Here is a 17,557-nt window from a genome sequence, read left to right as displayed (position 1 = left end):
GATTGCCTTGAAGGTAAAACATAATACATGAACTTGGATTCCAGAAGCAGTAGTTACTTAGGGGATGTGCGCTCTGGACATTATTTTCATGTATTACCTTACTGACTCTGCCTGTGTGCCGGGGTCTTGTTTCACTCTTCTATGAGTGTTTGCCATTTTGCTGCTGTTATTGTCAGAGTCTGAAAAGGGTGGAGAGGAAGGAGGTTTTGTTTTCTCTAGCCAAGGTTATGTTTTGTTCATTTCTGGTATTATACCTTTCAGTCGTTTGGGAGTCTTTTCTATGACACCTTCAAACCCCTGACCAGAAGAATGTTCTATTTGTTCTCACTGATTTATGCTTTGACTGAAGAATCGTATGGGTTTAAAATCCGGGCTTCAATAAACTGAAATCAGAGTTCCCCAGTTAATAGTAAAATGGGTGAACCAATAGTGGAGAAGTGTTTTCTTCCTCCAGATCGGCTTTCTGGAGACTCTGTACGCGGTTCAGGACAGGAATGGGCTGCTCACAGCGGGTCCTATGTAGATCCTGGTAAATATGAACGGTGTGGAGAGTGGGGGAGTCAGGCTGGGAGTCAGGCTGTTAAATCCAATATGGACTTAGCTAAGTGTAATGAGTGCTTACACTGTACTAAGCATGGACTTATTACACCAACTCCATTTATTAACCCTCATCACAGTCATGTTAGGAGTATTAATATCATTATCCCCATTGTGGTGGGAAAGCTGAAAGAGGCAAGATTACGTGATTTAGTTACTTAAACTAAGCAGTCAGTTAGTGGAGGATGGTTCCAGAACCCAAGCACACTTTCCATTGCATGAGCGCTCTGAGGGAGTAAAAGCCATGCAGTGGTGGGATCTGCCAGCCTTCTGGCTTGAGCCGGCCATCTTCTGTGGGCAGACTCCTGAGTCTAAAGGAGATCTGAGTGCGCACATAGTATAGGACTACCTGCCCCATCATAGAGAAGCCCAGATATACAGCAGGTCTAGGTGGATGAAATGACCGTATGATGAGTGACTTCTTACATTATATGAGGGCTATTTGAAGTTACAATATAACTACATTTTCCCTCTTCCATATCCTCCCTCCACCTCCTCTCATCTACCCTCCTTGCTCTCCCTCAATCCAGGTCTTCTTTCTTTCACTGTTAATACATGTTGCTTTTTTTCTAATCTGCTCAGACTCTATATAATGTCACTTGCATGCATATGTTTGGAGACTGACCACTGGTATTGGATAACCAGTTGGGAAGCTCTTCACTGGGAAACACAATCTTCTCTGTCAGCAGTCCTTCGTTGGCTATAGTTCTTTGTCTACAGTTGCAGAGAACACACTATGGTCCCAGCCCCAACTGGTACATCTACAACGCAACTGCTGTACCTAAGGCTCCGGAAATATTGTGGAAGATGGGACAACAGATTCTAATAGTCAGTGGGACAGGAAGTCTGCTGCAAGATGGCATTCCAAGAAATACAGATCCTTTCTAAGAGAAAATAAAAAGTTACGAGCCAGAGTTTAATGCGACGGTTGGTATCCAGTTAATCTTTTCCCTCACAATAACCACACGTTCAAAGTAGCTTGCCGAGTACTTAGATCCCGACACATCAGGGAATTAGATGAGGCTTGACCCTCAGCCTAGCAGGAACGAGGGTACGTCTTGAACCTCAGAAAGCAGTGGCCAGGGAAATGGGGGCAGCGACCAGAAAGGCCAAGAGCTTTGCTGTTGCTTCACAAACCCTTGGCACATCTGGAAAGGCCCTGGGAAGGCTGGGTGATGGTGCAGTCCAGAGATAATGAAAGCCTCCATTGAGAGCAGATGGATGTTTGATTTCCTTTGATATCCTGAGCTGAAAAACAAAGAAAAGGACTGAGTGTTACTGGGAGCAGTTCTAAGTACCAAAGGAGCCCAGTTTGGGAGGAAGACTTTCAACATAAACCAGAGAGAGATATTAGTCATCAATGTAAGAAGCATGAAGCCACAAGCCCTGCTTTGTCAAGATAGAGATTTCTTTTTCTTCTCCATCAAATGAGTTTTCAGTGTGCACCTGGTGACTATAATTTATGCAGAGAGTGGCACCGTTAACCTGCTTGATCTGCCTAAAATCTTAAAGCTGTTCGTTATTTTTCCTGTGAGTGTGTGTAGTCCTGCAGGACAGAGGGGGGGCCATTTGGCCCTGAGCAGTCAGCTCTGTGATGAAATGGGGCTGCGGGGTCCAATCTTTGTCCAAAACACCAGATCACTATCGGGTTCCAGAAATGCGGGGATTCTGAGCCAAAAGGCTTTAGCAAACCCCAGGAAGGAGTTGGGTTACTTTTCCTTTGCAGGGATTCCCGTAAAAGGAGACATTCCACTGTGGGGTCGGAAGCGCTTCCTTTGTTGACGTTTGTTTTTTAATATTCTGGTGCTGAGCAAAAATGCATGGAAGGAGGTCGGGCTGAAAGTCCAATCGCAGCCCAGATCCGCAGGCCTGGAGAACGATGGCAAAGGTTACCTCTGCAACATCCCAGTAGGACTCATACCACCTTTGTCCCTCCAATCTCCCCAGCGCCTCCATCCCTGTTCCACTGATTGTTATTCACTTTTATCATGGACCCTCTATTTCTATTCAGTGTCTTTATTGCTCTTTATGCGCAATCATATTCCCGAGACACTGCGGACTTTTAGAACAACCTAAAGGCTGGATCTGTAGGTTCAAGAGTCGTCGTCCTGTTACACCCTTGAACAGTAAACAGCACCCACTACCGTCACCGCCCGAATATCCTTGCTTGGATGCCACATTTTAGACAGTCTTTTTTATCTGCTTTTCGGTTCCTCTCTGCCTGAATCCTGGCCACCCCGTTTTAAGGACTAATTGAAATTGAAATCTTTCTAACTTTCTCGGCACTCCGTGGGGAAATTCCATTTGAAAACTCTTCCCTGTCATTTCTACTATGTAGTTGAAAGAAGGAAGATGGGAAATAGATGCTTCCCCCTCCTGGAAATAGGTGTTTCCACCCCCCACCCCCCGCGCGCAGCCGAGTGTGTGTGTGTGTGTGTGTGTGTGTGTGTGTGTGTGTGCTCTTCTTTTCCTTTTAAATGACGTAGGGAGTTTGGACAACCTCCCTACCCCCCACCTCTCCTCTTTGATGCGAACCCTGATTCTCATTCCTGGAGAATGAGTTTCGATTTGAGGGCGTGGGTAACCTCCTAGGGTAAGAACAGCAGGGTCCACCTATCCTAATCTCAAATGAACCCCAGCTGCCCACATCCCAGGAAGTAACCGAGGTCCCTTAAGGCCGGTTCCACAGCCTAGTTCTGCAGAAGTGTGATAGCATCTGACAGAGGTTTCCGTGAGTCCGATGATGCGCCCAGCTTTGTGGGGCCCGCTCCGCCCCTCCCGGGCGGGGTTTTCTGGAGAACAACTTACTGTGTTCTTGGGGGGCATTTACAAACTCCCAAGTGTAGGTGGGAGCGGGGCAGGGGGAGCAAGACTATGTACCCTGTAGAGTAGGAGCTACAAAAGAAAAAAAAAAAAGAACCAACGGCGGGGGGCTGAAGGGGGTGAAAGAAAAGGGAGAACAGAGAGGAGAGGGGCCAGAAGAAACAGCGAACTGGAGACTACTCTCTGGTTTCAGGATGCTGATAGGGGACTCCCTGGGAGGGGCTGGCCTTTCTTTGGGTCCTCTTGGGTTTGCTGCTCAGACAGGTAGTTGGGAGAAACCGAAAGAGCTGTCAGCTGAGGCAGAGGGCGGCCCAGCGGCGTCCAGAACCCTGCCTGGCGCGATCGCGCCCCGACCTGGCTCAAGTGCGCGGTGCAGGTGTCGGCTCCCCTGACGCCCCTCCTGGGAAGGGGGACAAGTCGCTTCCGAAGGGACGGGCGGCGGGCGGGGGAGGGGCTGGGGGGCTTGGGGGCGGGGCGGGGGGCGGGTGCGCCCCCTGAGAGCCAAGCCGGGCCGGGTACCGACTGCCATCCTGCCGCAATTTCCCTGTGTCATGGCTCCTGTCTCTTAGCAACAGCCGCCAGTCCGGCCGCCCGGAGCAGCCGCCGCGGGCTCAACTCCACCCGGCGAAGCCCGGCGCGCCTCAGCCACACAAAAGAAGCGCAAGGCCGGCAAGCGCGCGGCCGCAAGGGCCAGCGGGGAGCGCGACGGGAGGGGACAGTGGCAGCCGAGGAGGCGCGCACGATGGAAGAAGGGCTCCAGGCGGCGCGCGGGCTGCGGAGGACCTGACACTTCTTGGAAACTCTTGGAAATGGCTCCCGCCACCGCGCCCGAGGGAACGGCGAGCCCCTGGAGCAGGTTCGTCCCGGCCGAGCTGTCCAGCCTTTGCGCCCGGGGCCCCGGGGCGCTGTCCCTGCGCTCCGCCGTCGGCTCGGGCTGAAAAGTTTCTCCATGGTTCTTTGTGTCTCCCGAGCTGCCCCGGTCTCCCTGGGTAAGTGAGAGATTATTGTTTGCTTAGAGTGCCTCCATTTTGAGCAATCCTGTCAATCCCCGGCCTCCGAGCGCCCTTCACCAGCCCGCCTGTCCCTCAGCCCAGGCCCCTTGGCGGATGTTTTGAGCCAGGTGTTCTCCTGGGCGTGCTACCAGGGTTGCGCTGCCCAGAAAAGGCGAGTTGGGGATTGCTTTCACGTCGCTCCAGCCCGTCCTCCCTCCAGAGGCGGACTTGCAGCTGCTGCACTCATGTGACTAGACCAAAGCAAGGGCAAGAGATGCACGGCCCTGGGGCCAGGGGCCAGGGGGTCGAGGACCTAGGTTGGGTGTGGGGCACAGTATGGAGCGCAACCTGGGGCCCTGAGTCTGACGCCGGGCTCGATCCATCATGAGCAGAGAACTTGAATCTCTCTCTTGGAAGCAGTTGTATTTTTAGACATCCCTCATTTGATTTCCCCATCCTCCATTCCTTAACCAAGGCAGGACTCACGCCAGGCAGCCAGTTGAGAAGGCATACGACATCCGCTGCTAAGTTTGTTTTTCTTCGTTAGGTCTAAGGAAAGCATCAAAGGGGCTTTTCCGTGGCACCTGACCTTTGTCAGTATTCTGTGCCAGATCGCGAGACACTGAAAAGGAGTTCAGTTGTCAAGCGAGCTGAAAGCATAATAAACTAGGGAACTAATTACCAGCTATTAAAAACTAATTTTAAATATCGTCTGTAAACCGTGGTTGAAATCCATTCCAACTTTCTTTATATCCTGCGGGATGTGAACTGGCTTGCAGAAGAGGAAGGTCCCTTCCTCCTCCAAGACATCCAGCACGGGGTGGGGGGGGAGGGGGCACCTGATCTGTGTCCAACAAAACGTCTCTCTTCAGAGAGCCACCCTGCAGGCTGGAGCTGGCTTTGTTTCTAAAATGCCTGGACCTTAAAGACTCCTGAAGTCAATCCAGACCTCAAGATTATTCAAGACGCTGGAGCTTTCCAGTTCAGTTAAAACAGCAATAGCTATGTTGCAACCATATAGTCAGTACAAGCATAGGGACAGCCTGTCATGTCTATTCAGTATTTATGTTTATTGGCCCAGGACCTTTAAAAAAAAACAAATTTTAAAGGTTTGCAGATATAGTCTCACCATTCACTCCCACCCCCACCCCCGGAAACATTTGACATTTCTCTATTGAATTCCAACCAAATTCCAAAGAGATGCCGGTTTGCAAGCAATTAAAAAAAAAAAAAACCTGACTACTATTTGCTTACCACGTGGAGAAAAGATCCTACCCAGGCTGACATTCTGAAAGAATCAGGGGCCAGAGTTATTCACCTAAGCACCAGTTAGAAGCAAAATTCTACCAAACTAACTTCCCTTTTCCAAGGATAACTTATTCTACTATGTGGACTGTCTTGAAGGAACCGTACACGCAAAGGCCTGTGGTGGCCCTCTGTATCTTTAAGAGCCACATAATGCCCTTAATTTCAGCATCTCTATTACAGGAGGGAACACCACCACTGGAAGAGAGAATGCACTCTGAGGACCCAGCAGAGTGGGAGGGACTCTTGACAGCTGACAGATAACCAGGAGCAGGCATCAGTTCTCGTACCTACTTAGACTGTATAGCCAACAACCCAGAGAGCTTCCCAGAACTAGGGCACCGCTGCCTCCACTCCTCTTCCTCAAAATGACCTTCAGAGAAAAGGAGGAAGCAAACAGCTTTTATGTGTGGAAATACCTTCCTATAAATCAGCACTACGTAGACTGTTTTACCCAGCTAATTGACTATTCATTTGAACACTGGGGTTCTTGGTACATTAATAAAAGGGCCAGAAGCTGTTGTGGCCGAGTTCTCTGTTGTTGTTTTAATGTTGAAATTTTCCCACGTAAGAGAAGGGTTATTTCTTATGGAGATTGCAGGGGACCTTTCGGATTCCCTGATGAAATCTAGTACAGGAGACCTTTAGAGGGAGTTCCTCCAAGGGAGGACAGAAAGCCAGAAGGAAGAGCGTGGTTACATAACAGTTACCTAAATGGAAATATTCCACACCAAGAAGCTTTCCAGATGTTGCAGGGTGGCGACGAGGGGACTGGGAGGGGCTGTGCTTACCCATTGCCCTAGGACCAAAGTAGCCAAGAGGCAACTTTATGGAAAGATTTGTTGATGGTATTGAAGAAGTACTGCTGAGATTTTCTGGACAATACTCCCTGTCACTGATCTGAAGTAAGCCATTCTGCCAGTGTGTGGTGTTTCGCTCTCATCCTGGGAAATGGATTCCTTTCTTTTTATACACTACTAACTTTCAGAACTGTTTAGTGACTTTCAGCTCACATGGGGCAAGCTCCTGGCTCGGAGGCCTGATGGGGCCGGAAGCCCTCCCTTTGGGGAACTTTTCCATTGCAGTGAGAGGCAGGGTGAAAACACAGAGGTGCTGACCAAGAAAGCCCTCACACACTACTTGGAGCCCCCACATTCGCTGAGTTTATAAGGATGGTAGGAATTCCACTGGCTGCCAGCCAGGAGGCTTTCAGATGAACGGTACCAGGAGGTCACCCTGGCAGCATGTGGGGGCGGGGTGGTGGTGGTGAAACTGTTTCAAACCACCTTTCTCTTCAGTTACACAGACCCCTCTCTGGTCTGCATACCCAGCACTTGGCCTTGAGGTGGGGGTGGAGACACACCTGGAGTTGGATCTAGGATCAGGGGCAACCCTAGCACGTGGGATGTTGCTGCAGCCAAGCCCGCACCCTCTGACTGTGTTCCTCTGCTTTGCTGCAGGAGGAGGTGGCCAAGCATCTAGAGGGCAGTTGGCTCTCTCAAGCTTCAGCCCCAGCCCTAGGGGCTAGCCCTGAACTCCACCCACCAGTTCGCCATGATCGCCACCGGTGGCCTACTGAGGATATCCGCCAGAAAGCAGGATCCCCTTCGGCCCCCCAGCCAGGTTCCTAAGCGCAAGAGGAAAGCCAAAAAGAGGCGTAAGAACGACGTGGTGGTGGTGAAAGGCAAATTAAAGCTGTGCTCCATCTCGGGGCTTATTGCCCTTTGCGGGATTTTAGTGCTGTTGGTGGGTATAGCCATGGCCGTGGTGGGTTACTGGCCAAAGGCCAACGCAGCCAACAGAGGAGGCGGCAAGCAGCTACCGCCTGTGGAGGGTAGCCATCGCTTTGGGACCACTGGCAACAACAGCAGTGGCAGCAAAAACCCAACCAAGAGCCACTCTGGGACCCCAGGGGGTGTCAACTCTAGTTCTGTGGGCGGGCCCAGGAGTTCGCCTCCTACTAGATCTGCAGCCACATCCTCTTCCTCCTCCTCCTCATCAGTGGGCTTCTTCTTCCGAATCGTCTCAGGCTACTTGCACTCAGACAAGCTCAAGGTCTTTGGGCCCCTCATCATGGGTATCGGCATCTTCCTCTTCATTTGCGCCAACGCGGTGCTCCATGAGAACAGGGACAAGAAGACCAAGATCATCAATCTGCGGGACCTCTACTCGACCGTCATCGACGTACACAGCCTCCGCGCCAAAGATCTGGCGGCGGCAGCAGCTGCAGCCGCTGCAGCCGCAGCTTCCTCCTCCTCCACCGCCCCCTGCTCTGCTCCCCCTAGGGCAGCGCCGCTCAATGGCTTTCTCAGCTACGTGCAATCTCGGGGTCTGGAGCTGAAACCTGGTAGCTGCACGGGCTCTGCAGATGCCTTCGGGGCCACTGCAATGCTGACCAGAGGCTCATGGCCCCACCCCGCCGGGCTGAGCGGAGGCGGCGGTGTGACTCGAGATGCAGGCTCCCCGCCGGACCTGGTTTCATCTCCGCGCTGTCCCCGGGAGCCCCCGAGCCTGGCCGAGGCAGTGTACAGTATCTACCGTGAGCGCTCCAGCGGGGCTGGCCATCGCCGGACCACAGTTGCCGCGATAGCTTCGGCCACTGCCACTGTCACCGCGGCCGCCAGTGGCAGCAGTAGTCCGGCGCCCTGCAGCCCTACCGGGAGTTGGGGTCGCCAGAGCACCACCAGTTCCCTCGTGGGCTCCTCACTGAGCGCCTTTGCACTGATGCCTTTGCAAGGGGACCGGGACAGAGATGGGGACTCGGAGGGAGCAAGCTGCAGCTGGCACAGGCCGCCCGGGGAACGGGGATCCCGGGATCTCCCGAGGGAAGAACTGGACCTGAGCCTCACTGACCTCCGGGGAGCCGAAGGCGGGGCGCGCTGGGCGTCCGGTGAGCCTGAGGAGCCCGAGGGCTTGGCGACAGCATGCACCGCCAGGGGGCAGGGCGGCCGCCTGCCCAGGACCGGTAGGTACGCGGCCTGGCGGCGCCGCAGCACCAGCGGGCTCCTGGACTACCGGGCTCAGCCGTCGCCGGAGCCCCCTCCCTCCCCGCACGCAGCGGACCTGGACTCCAGCCCTCGGGATAGAGCCGCCACGCCCTCGCTCCCTCTGTGCCCCGAGGACACGCCCCTCGTCCGTCGGGACTCCCAGGGATCTCAGTCGGATGAGCAGTCCTGCAGCAATAAGGGCTACACCCCCCTAAGGGAAGCCGACACCTCTGTGGAGTCGGTCGTGGACGTGGTGGCCCGGAAAAGGCTAGACTGTGCGGATGCCACGGATCCCGGTGCCGAGCCTAGCTCCCCGGAGCGTTCCAGTCCAGAGACAAGTAGGGCGGAGCAACCTCGGTTTGTGCAGAGGCAGTTTACAAACAAGGAGAAACTCTTTCTGATTTCCAGGTCTCACACCCCAGGAGTAGAGGACCCGGAACTGGAAAACTCTTCTTCCACCTAGGGAGAGGGGGGCAGGGAAAGGAGAGTCCCACTGGAACCCCTACATTAACCCCAATCCATTTCCTTGTGGACAGGTCCGAGGAAACCATTCAATATCCAAAGAGCTGCAGGATGTTATCCTTGAATTGCGTTCACAAGATTCGTGTAGACAACAACTAAAAAAAAAAAAAAGTCGTCTTTTTATGTCCGATGGTGATTGTATGTTCCATGAAAACCAGATGTATTATAAGGTCACAATTTAGTTCATTAGATAAAATCTCTTTAATTTTCCTAGGCTCAAAATAATATATTTTTGACAATAACTCTGCACTTTACTCCAATTTTTCTTTGGCCCTTCCCCCGACTTTCCCCGCCCCTCTATTCTGCTGCTGACCTTGTCCATAGCTGCTTGTGAATAAATGACAAGCTTTTTGATTTCCCTCTTCTTGAAGAGCCTAGAAGAATCGGTTCTCTTAGAACTGATCTCTCTAGGTGATGTCAAAGCCTAAAGCATGAACTTGGAGAGAGGGTTCCCTTGCCTTACCTTGCTCCTGGCTACAGCTGTCCAAAGGACTCTATTTTTCAAAAGGATCTTTGCATTTTGCTACCAGGGTATGTGGCAGGCGCCAGCAACTAGACTGGACTGTTAATTCCTTAACTCACAATACCACTTCCACCATGTGTTACTGAGTATTATTACACCTGTATGGAAGGTAACATTAGTATTTAAAGTCTTTTTTTTTTTAATAAAAAGTTTCCAAACAGTTAAACATAACCTTGCCTCGTTTTACCTGGGAACTCATGACTCCAGAGCACAGTCAACAGTGAACAATGTCTCTCGTAAATCCAAAGTATTCGTCTGTTGAGGTGACTGTAGTCACCTTTTCCCCAAATGTCAGAGGTGTGAGTGCAGGGATCCATTTCCAGTGTGTGAGTGGAAGACAGAGAAGTATGTGGCCCTTGGGAGTTTATCTTTTAAGTAGAATGGAACCTCGAGTAAGTACTATTTCCCTACAATACTTGTAGTTAATCTCCAGGTTCATTTACAGGGGTGCCAGGTTTAGTACCCCCTCCCCATCCACTCCTGTTTTTCTATTTGATCTGAGGTTCAGGCTCGTGGTCTTGCATCTATGGCTCGCATAAGGCACAGCAGTGTTATTGTATTTCAGGATTAGTTTACATTGTCAATTGTCAAGACCAGAAAACAAAAAATTTACAGTTCCCTTCTGTCTTCCTCTGAGGGCGATCTGAGACTGACTGTAGAAGACAGGAACACTGCTTTTCAAGAAAAGTGTCACTAGCTTGTGTTGCTCCTCACGAGTGACCAGTCATGCTGCAGTAGGTGCGCGGTTTCACGATAGAAGGAGCTCATGGCATTTGCTAGCTAGGAAGCTCCTAGTGCTGGAGAAATAGGCCTCCACCATCAGCTCTGTAGGAAAGAGTTAAAAGACCCAGCTCTAAGGGGAACAACTGCAGAGTAGGCAGAAGAGCAGCAGGCAGAGGGCAGCAGAGTTCCAGAAGACAGACTTAATTTAACACAGGGGCTACTGTCTTATTATGACCATTGTGATGTACCTTCTGCCGGCTGCAGCAGTAGATCAGGCATCGCCCCAGGCTGCTGCAATCTGGGGTAGGTATTCATCATCTGCAGAACCACAGGCAAATCTCTTAATCCCCCTAGGCCTCTGGTGAATGATGTAATCTCTGTGATCCCCTTCAGCCCTAAAAGCTTAACTTAAATTCAGAGTATTGGATTTATCCTGGATACAATCTTCTATTTGTACATACAGCGTAGCAGAGAGTGATATATTCCGTAAACTTCCACTGGTGTGACTTTCTGTAATAAAGTTTAAGTGGCACCAGTCTTCCCTCGGACTGTACGCATTCAGCTAATGGCTCACTTGGAATCTCTAGGTTAATTTATTGAACTTTTCTATACAGCAAAAGTGAGTTTCTAAGGAATAAGGGACAAACAAAAGCAATAAAAGCCCCTGGTAACATTGTGTTTCCATTTTGCCTTTAGAGAGTGTGTCATTGAAAAGTTAAGTCGGGCCCTGTTTCCAGACCTCAGGAAATGCAACATGATGATATTTAACGAACTGTGAAGTTACTCTCCCATAGCCTAACTAAAGAGGGATGAATAGAAACAAGTTTTTCCCCTGCCAAACCAGAAAATTCAACCTAAACGACTGACTGGAGGTATTGGTCTTTGTGGCTTATTGGTATTGATCAGAATAAATAAACACTTTAGTCTCTGTTGTCTCAATTTCCCTCTCTATACACCAGGAAGAAAACCGGGACCTATGTCAAAGGGATAAACAGCTGATGGAATAATCTAATCTACGTATAAAGTGCTTGTAACAGGCTTGGTGCCGAGAAGTGCTAGAAAAGTTTCCTCAGTTTTATTTCTAACATCATCCACTGCTAAGCAGACTTATTTCATGTGGGCTTCTTTTTTTATTCACGGAATAATTTTAGGTTTAAAAACCCAGTGTGTAAATCAGTGGAGCACAAGTGTGACTTCCGGGGCTTATATAACACCGCCTGCCTTTCTGAGGCTGTTAAATAGCAATAATAATACCATTTGACTCATAGGATTAATTATTCAAGCGAGGGCTAAATAAACTAATATGCTTTAAGGACTTAGAACCATTCTTGGCGCACAAAAATAAATTCAGTAAATGTGAAGCACAATTATATAAGCAAATTTCAGAAAAGTAATTAGTAGTCTAAATTTATCCCCCAGTTGTTAGGGACAACGACAGATTTATTGTATAGAAAAGTCTTAATAACGTAGGTATATTAGAAAAAAAATAGATCTTCAGAAATAAAACCTTGATCCAGGATGGAGATGTCTTGTGGCACAGGACCATGTTGTTACGTAACAGCGAATGAGTGCCCAAAACCCATCACTGCATTTGGCCACCATTTCCTCCCTTTTTGTTTACTGAAGCGGAGCACATCCCAGGGCCAACCTCCTGAGGTCACAGACAGACCCAGGGTCAAGATCAAATGTGCATGCCACACAAGCATGTTCTCTGTCACTTTTTAGTGGGTTTCTGAAAAAGATGATTTTTGAATTTTGTTTTGTGTTTTGAGCTGAAGGCCTTAAAGCAAAAGCCTTCTTGCAATATCAGTGCAAACTAAGTATATGAACATGTGTAGTATTATATACAGTATTATTTTGCCAAGACATAAACTTTACTTTCCTCTAATTTATAAATAAGATCTTGTATTAATGGTTGTAGTATAAGGTGGATAGTTTCCTCATTCATAACAAATAAAATATAAGTATAATAGTCACCGGCTTTGTTTTGTATAGGAGACATTTTTATTATATTTTTGGAGCTGCTAAAATCAAGCATTAAAAATTTGAAGCTATGTTAAATTTTTGATTGACTATAGCTCTGAATGTGTTCCGAAACTTTCTTTTTAAGGGACTCCTTTCTGAGGGTTCTTTCTTCTTCAAAATGAAATGAGTTTCTTTAAGTGGATGTTTTCTATTATTTTTTTTTTTTAGAGTAAGTCTCCACAAGTTGGACAGTCAGTACAAATTCAGTCAAACAGCTTCCTGCTACTCTCCAAAGGGCAACAGCCAGATAAAACTCATATTTACTGGGTGACACCTGGTCACCCTGATGTTAGGAAAGCACAGAACTAGTATTAAGTTCAGCCAGGGCTGAAGTATTCCAAGACTTGCCAAGGCCGACCGTCCTGGTGATGCAGAACCAGGTTTGAACCATCACAGGAATCATCACCACCCTGGTCACTTGGTTGCCTCCCTGGAGCCAGAGGCCCTTTGAAAGCCTCTACCATCTGAAAATGCATTGTTATTCAACATGAAGTGGCCACTCCTCCAGGTCCCTTCACTAATGCCAGCCTTGCATGTGGCTTTTTGTGACAGTTCAGTGCTAAGATGGTACATTGCCTCATCAGTCAGGTGTGTTGCTTTGTGTTACACCGAGCATCACCAAGCCTGCACCCGTCTGTAGCTATGCTTCTCATCCCCACAGTGTGAATCCCAGTGACGTTGGGGAGCTCAGCGGCCAGGATCAAGAGAATCAGTCAATTGCCAGGCCCTGGTGTGGAGCTGGAAGAGGATCCCGGAGAAAGACAGAAAAGATGAAGTTAGGCGAGCATCTCCAGAAATATTTTTTTCTCAAAACAAAAGCGTTTGGTGACTCTGTTTCATGTACTGAATTGTATTGTATGCAGAGACACGTCTTAGAATGAAGGCATGGAGCCTTTCTAGTCCTTAGAGAACATCCTCTCAGAAAGTGCAGAACTTGACATTTGCGTATGTTTCTCAGGGTTTAAGAAATTCAACATAATGTGTTGTTGAAATCAATCCATTTGATACCAAACATTTAATAATGTTCAGTAGTCGAAAAGAAGCTGTTGTTTTGAGGTTGACAAGCTCAAGCATCTATCTTTTAACTAACCCAACTTCAGGGGAAGAAACCCCATTTTATTTATTATTATTATTTATATATTATTTATCAATGCATTCAGTCAACAGAAGCAAAGGAGGCCCAAGCCCTGCTTTGTTTTGCTCCCAGCCTTGTAACTTCTCTTTTTGAGCGGGCCTCCCATTTCAGGTTGTAGAGATACAATCTTAACAGAAACGCAAATAACCTGCCAGCCAGAGCTGCAATCCTTAGGGTTAAATGGACACATTGTTTCCAGCCCAGCTTAAATTTAACCTGAATTGCTTTGGGGGATCTTGGTAGTGACTAGGCTATGCTCAGAGCATAGATAGGCATCAAATATAGCTCCTACCATAGGAACCCATAGGGTTATTTTTGAGACAGGCACATAACCTGTAATAATGTAAACAAATCTTTCAAAATAGTTATGTGAGCTTTTTAGTTGGGTCCTGCTTGATAGAGAGACCATACAGGTACAAAAATATGGGGAAGGAAGTGTCAGCCTGGGACCAGCTAAGGAATGCCAGGAGGCAAAGAACCCTATACATGATTCTTATAAGGCCCGTTTAGATTTTTCTTTTCCTCAGTTTTTCTACAAGAAAGACAAAGCCGTGTTCACACCTTTGCCTCTGTATCTACAGATGTAGATTAGTAGATATCCCATTGGCAAGTAGCAGAAATATATTTTAAATATGGATTAAAGTGACCTGAACGTTAAAGCTCTCCCAGTACGCCTCCCTCACCCTCAGAGATTTAATGATTCCGTGTGTAATTGACTTCTACTAATGGGGTCGAAGCAACAGTTCTCCAGGCTCTAGGAAGCCACATCCTGAAGCCATCATTATGAATAATAAGTATTTTTGCTGAGTTACATGTTGACTTCTTAGTTGAGTTACATGTTGGCTGAAAATTACACTGGAATTAAAAAAATTTAAATTTTGAGATGATTTTTTTTCTCAGTGCATGCATAATGTGGTAAAAACTGGGAAGGGATTTGTCACTTGCCACTGGTGTCATTCCATCTTGACGTTTTCTCAAGTGCTCTGAGACAGCGCCAAGACTGGAAACAGTATCCAACTGGGGATGGTTTATCAGGCTACAGAGTCTAGGCAGGCTAACTGATGTATTTCTACAGATTTCTGCACCAATTTGCAACCTTGTACATGTCAGAGAAAAGGATACATTCTGTTAATAGCAAAACTGCATTGTTATCCCCCCACACACATGTATTCTTAGCAAAATGAAAACTTATTTATAACCCAAACATCCTTCTGCAAATGAATCTTCTTTGTGGCGCAGCAGAAAACTACGCCTTTCGATCTCTAAAAAGCCAGTAATGTTGGGATAGCCATTGGAAACAGATTTGGGCAGAACAGTGCAGTTAAAAACACAGCTCAAAGCCGGGCGATGGTGGCACATGCCTTTAATCCCAGCACTCGGGAGGCAGAGGCAGGCGGATCTCTGTGAGTTCGAGACCAGCCTGGTCTACAGAGCTAGTTCCAGGACAGGCTCCAAAGCCACAGAGAAACCCTGTCTCAAAAAAAAAAAAAAAAAAAAAAACCACACAGCTCAATATTCTGTTTACCTGAGAGCTGCAGGAAGACTTGAGAGCCAAAAATTCTCAGCACAGATTTTACTACTGCAAGAAAAAGTGTCAGGTTGCTTGTATGAATTCTCCACATAATTGCTTGGTTCTTTACAGTCTTTCTACTGCATAAACAGACTAGCACAACTGTAAGCCACATTTATTCTCTTTTCTAATCCACGAATGTGAGAATTGTGAAAGCGCCCCCCATTTCAGATAAAATTCAGCAGATATTATCAACCGAACCTTTCCTGTCAGAGTCACTAATAGCACTTTTGTAGGGCTATAGTTATTGGTCAGAGGTTTAAAACTTGGAAATACTGGAGATGGAGTGCGGAAATCAATCATGGCCCCATCAGTGATGTCAGTGAACAAACAGAATCACTGCGGCAAGCGAGGAAACGAGAGGAACTGATCCGATGGCTAAAATGCTAATCCCCCTGCTTATGTAACCACACAGCTCCAAGTGTTGGGAGCACTAAATATGACTTGAGTGTGTTTATTGGATTGAGCTGTTTCTTCCATTTATATTTTTAATTTCATTTCAGCTTCATGCCTGAGAACAACGCTTGATTTATGAATCTTGTCCAGAATGACTTTTTTGTTAGAAAAAAAAGAGAAGGAGCATTATATTACTAATAATAAGCTAAAAGAGACCAAAGAGTAATTTGGGAAAGTTGGTTAATAATATGGGAATTTTTATCTCCCCAATTTTTACATATCCCCACACAGAGAATAAATTGACTGGCTGCTTCTTGTCTGCGGATGAAGACCCAGATCAATGCTCCCCACTGCCTGAAACAAAAGTCACCCTTGATTAAGTCAGTGGCCCTTACACCTAATACTTGGCAAAGAAATTGAATAGAGCATCTGGCTAGCCTGTAAGAATGAATCATCAAATCATAGTTTTTTTAAAAAAAAAAACTGAAATGAAATAATTAGGAAAAGAGCTCACTTCAGGTACAGCTAGAGCCCTGAGTCACAACAGTGCCAGCTGACATGAGGCAACCTTTGAGCCCAGCACAATTTTAGGAAATTGTTTAGTGGTTGTGTATAATGCGACATGTCTCAAAACCTGTTAATTAAACTGCCTTCCATAATGAGTTGAGATGTATAATTTACGTAGCCATCCTCCCACAGCCATTCGGAAAGAGATCATAAATCCCAGTGGTGAGCGTCTCTCTTGCACGATAAGCTATGGAGGGCTGAATAAGCCTCCTTTTCCCAACATTAACGTGAGGAGACCTGGGGGCTGCCTCAGTCTCTGCCAAGCTCAGCATCAAGAAAGATCTGTACTCTCGCCGGCATCTTTCAGCACATAAATCCGTGAGCGAAAACAGACAACACAACTTGGAGCTGGATCTCAGAGTGAGTCTGAACCCGTACCCACTTCTTGCCATCCTGAAAACACTGCTGAAGCAGAGAATGGCTGAGACAGGCCAGGCGTGGACCACAATCCTGAACGTGTACTGGAATGTCGAACATTGATGGGTGTCAGGGGCTGAGGGTTAGGCCTTGGCCTAGAATGGTAGACCTCAGAACCAAGCTGCCGAAACCAGCAGAAGCACTCACGGGATGTTGAGTAGCAAGTGTCATGCTTGCGTGGCCCCGTTCATGGGCGCACGCTGCGTGTGGCAGGAAATGGGCCACTGGAGTGTGAAGCGTGGCAGGGTTTATATGCCATAGATAGCAACCTGAAGGAAAGCAATGCATACCAAAACACAAAATTGGATCTTTGAGTCACAGTCCAGGCTTGGGAGTGTACTTGACTTCGCGTGTGCTACCAAAACACACACACAGAAGGTTTGGCAACAAATTCAATAGCTCATATCAATGAATCACTTTCATATCAAATGGCTTATATTTTTCATTAGACCTATATCATGGTCATAAATAAAACCCCACATATTTGGGGTGGGGAGTCCTGGAAGTGAAGGTACTAAACAAATGTCAAAGTCATAAGCACTGAAATTGATTTCAACTTCATTTGCATAATTAAATTTAAACAAAATAGGAATGACTCATTATGTAACTAAGGTCCTCAATTTGAATTATAGGGCTTCTCCCTTAGTCAGGAAACCCAGAGATGGCCACATGATTCCCAAAGGGGTTAGATTTGTTCTGACGACCACTGACTTTGGTTATTTGTTGTTTGTTTACTTTTTGTGACAAGGCCTCACTTTTGGGATAAAGCCCAGGCCAGCCTCAAAAAGCAACCTGCCCCAGCTTTCCACATACTGGGATTGCAGAATCGATCTGCCATGTTCATGTTCAGACATGACACTCCATGTTCAGACATGACATGCCATGTTCAGACATGACCCTCAATGCTCAGACATGACCCACCATGTTCAGACATGACCCTCAATGCTCAGACATGACCCACCATGCTCAGACATG

The 17,557-nt window shown here is 47.6% G+C and overlaps 1 protein-coding gene across 1 annotated transcript; it reads left to right on the top strand.

The window, feature by feature from the left end:
* Positions 1 to 4,331: 4,331 nt before the first annotated feature.
* On the top strand, positions 4,332 to 11,399 carry Tmem200c (transmembrane protein 200C). The gene is made up of 2 exons (XM_013353921.2): positions 4,332 to 4,409; positions 7,178 to 11,399. The coding sequence occupies exon 2, from the start codon at positions 7,272 to 7,274 to the stop codon at positions 9,165 to 9,167; it is 1,896 nt and encodes a 631-aa protein (XP_013209375.1). The 5' UTR covers positions 4,332 to 4,409; positions 7,178 to 7,271; the 3' UTR covers positions 9,168 to 11,399.
* Positions 11,400 to 17,557: the final 6,158 nt, after the last annotated feature.

This window comes from Microtus ochrogaster, unplaced genomic scaffold (assembly GCF_000317375.1).
Source record: "Microtus ochrogaster isolate Prairie Vole_2 unplaced genomic scaffold, MicOch1.0 UNK20, whole genome shotgun sequence".
Taxonomy (NCBI): Eukaryota; Metazoa; Chordata; class Mammalia; order Rodentia; family Cricetidae; genus Microtus; species Microtus ochrogaster.
Note: the sequence above shows the minus strand (reverse complement) of the source record. Positions and strands in the feature narration are given on the sequence as shown.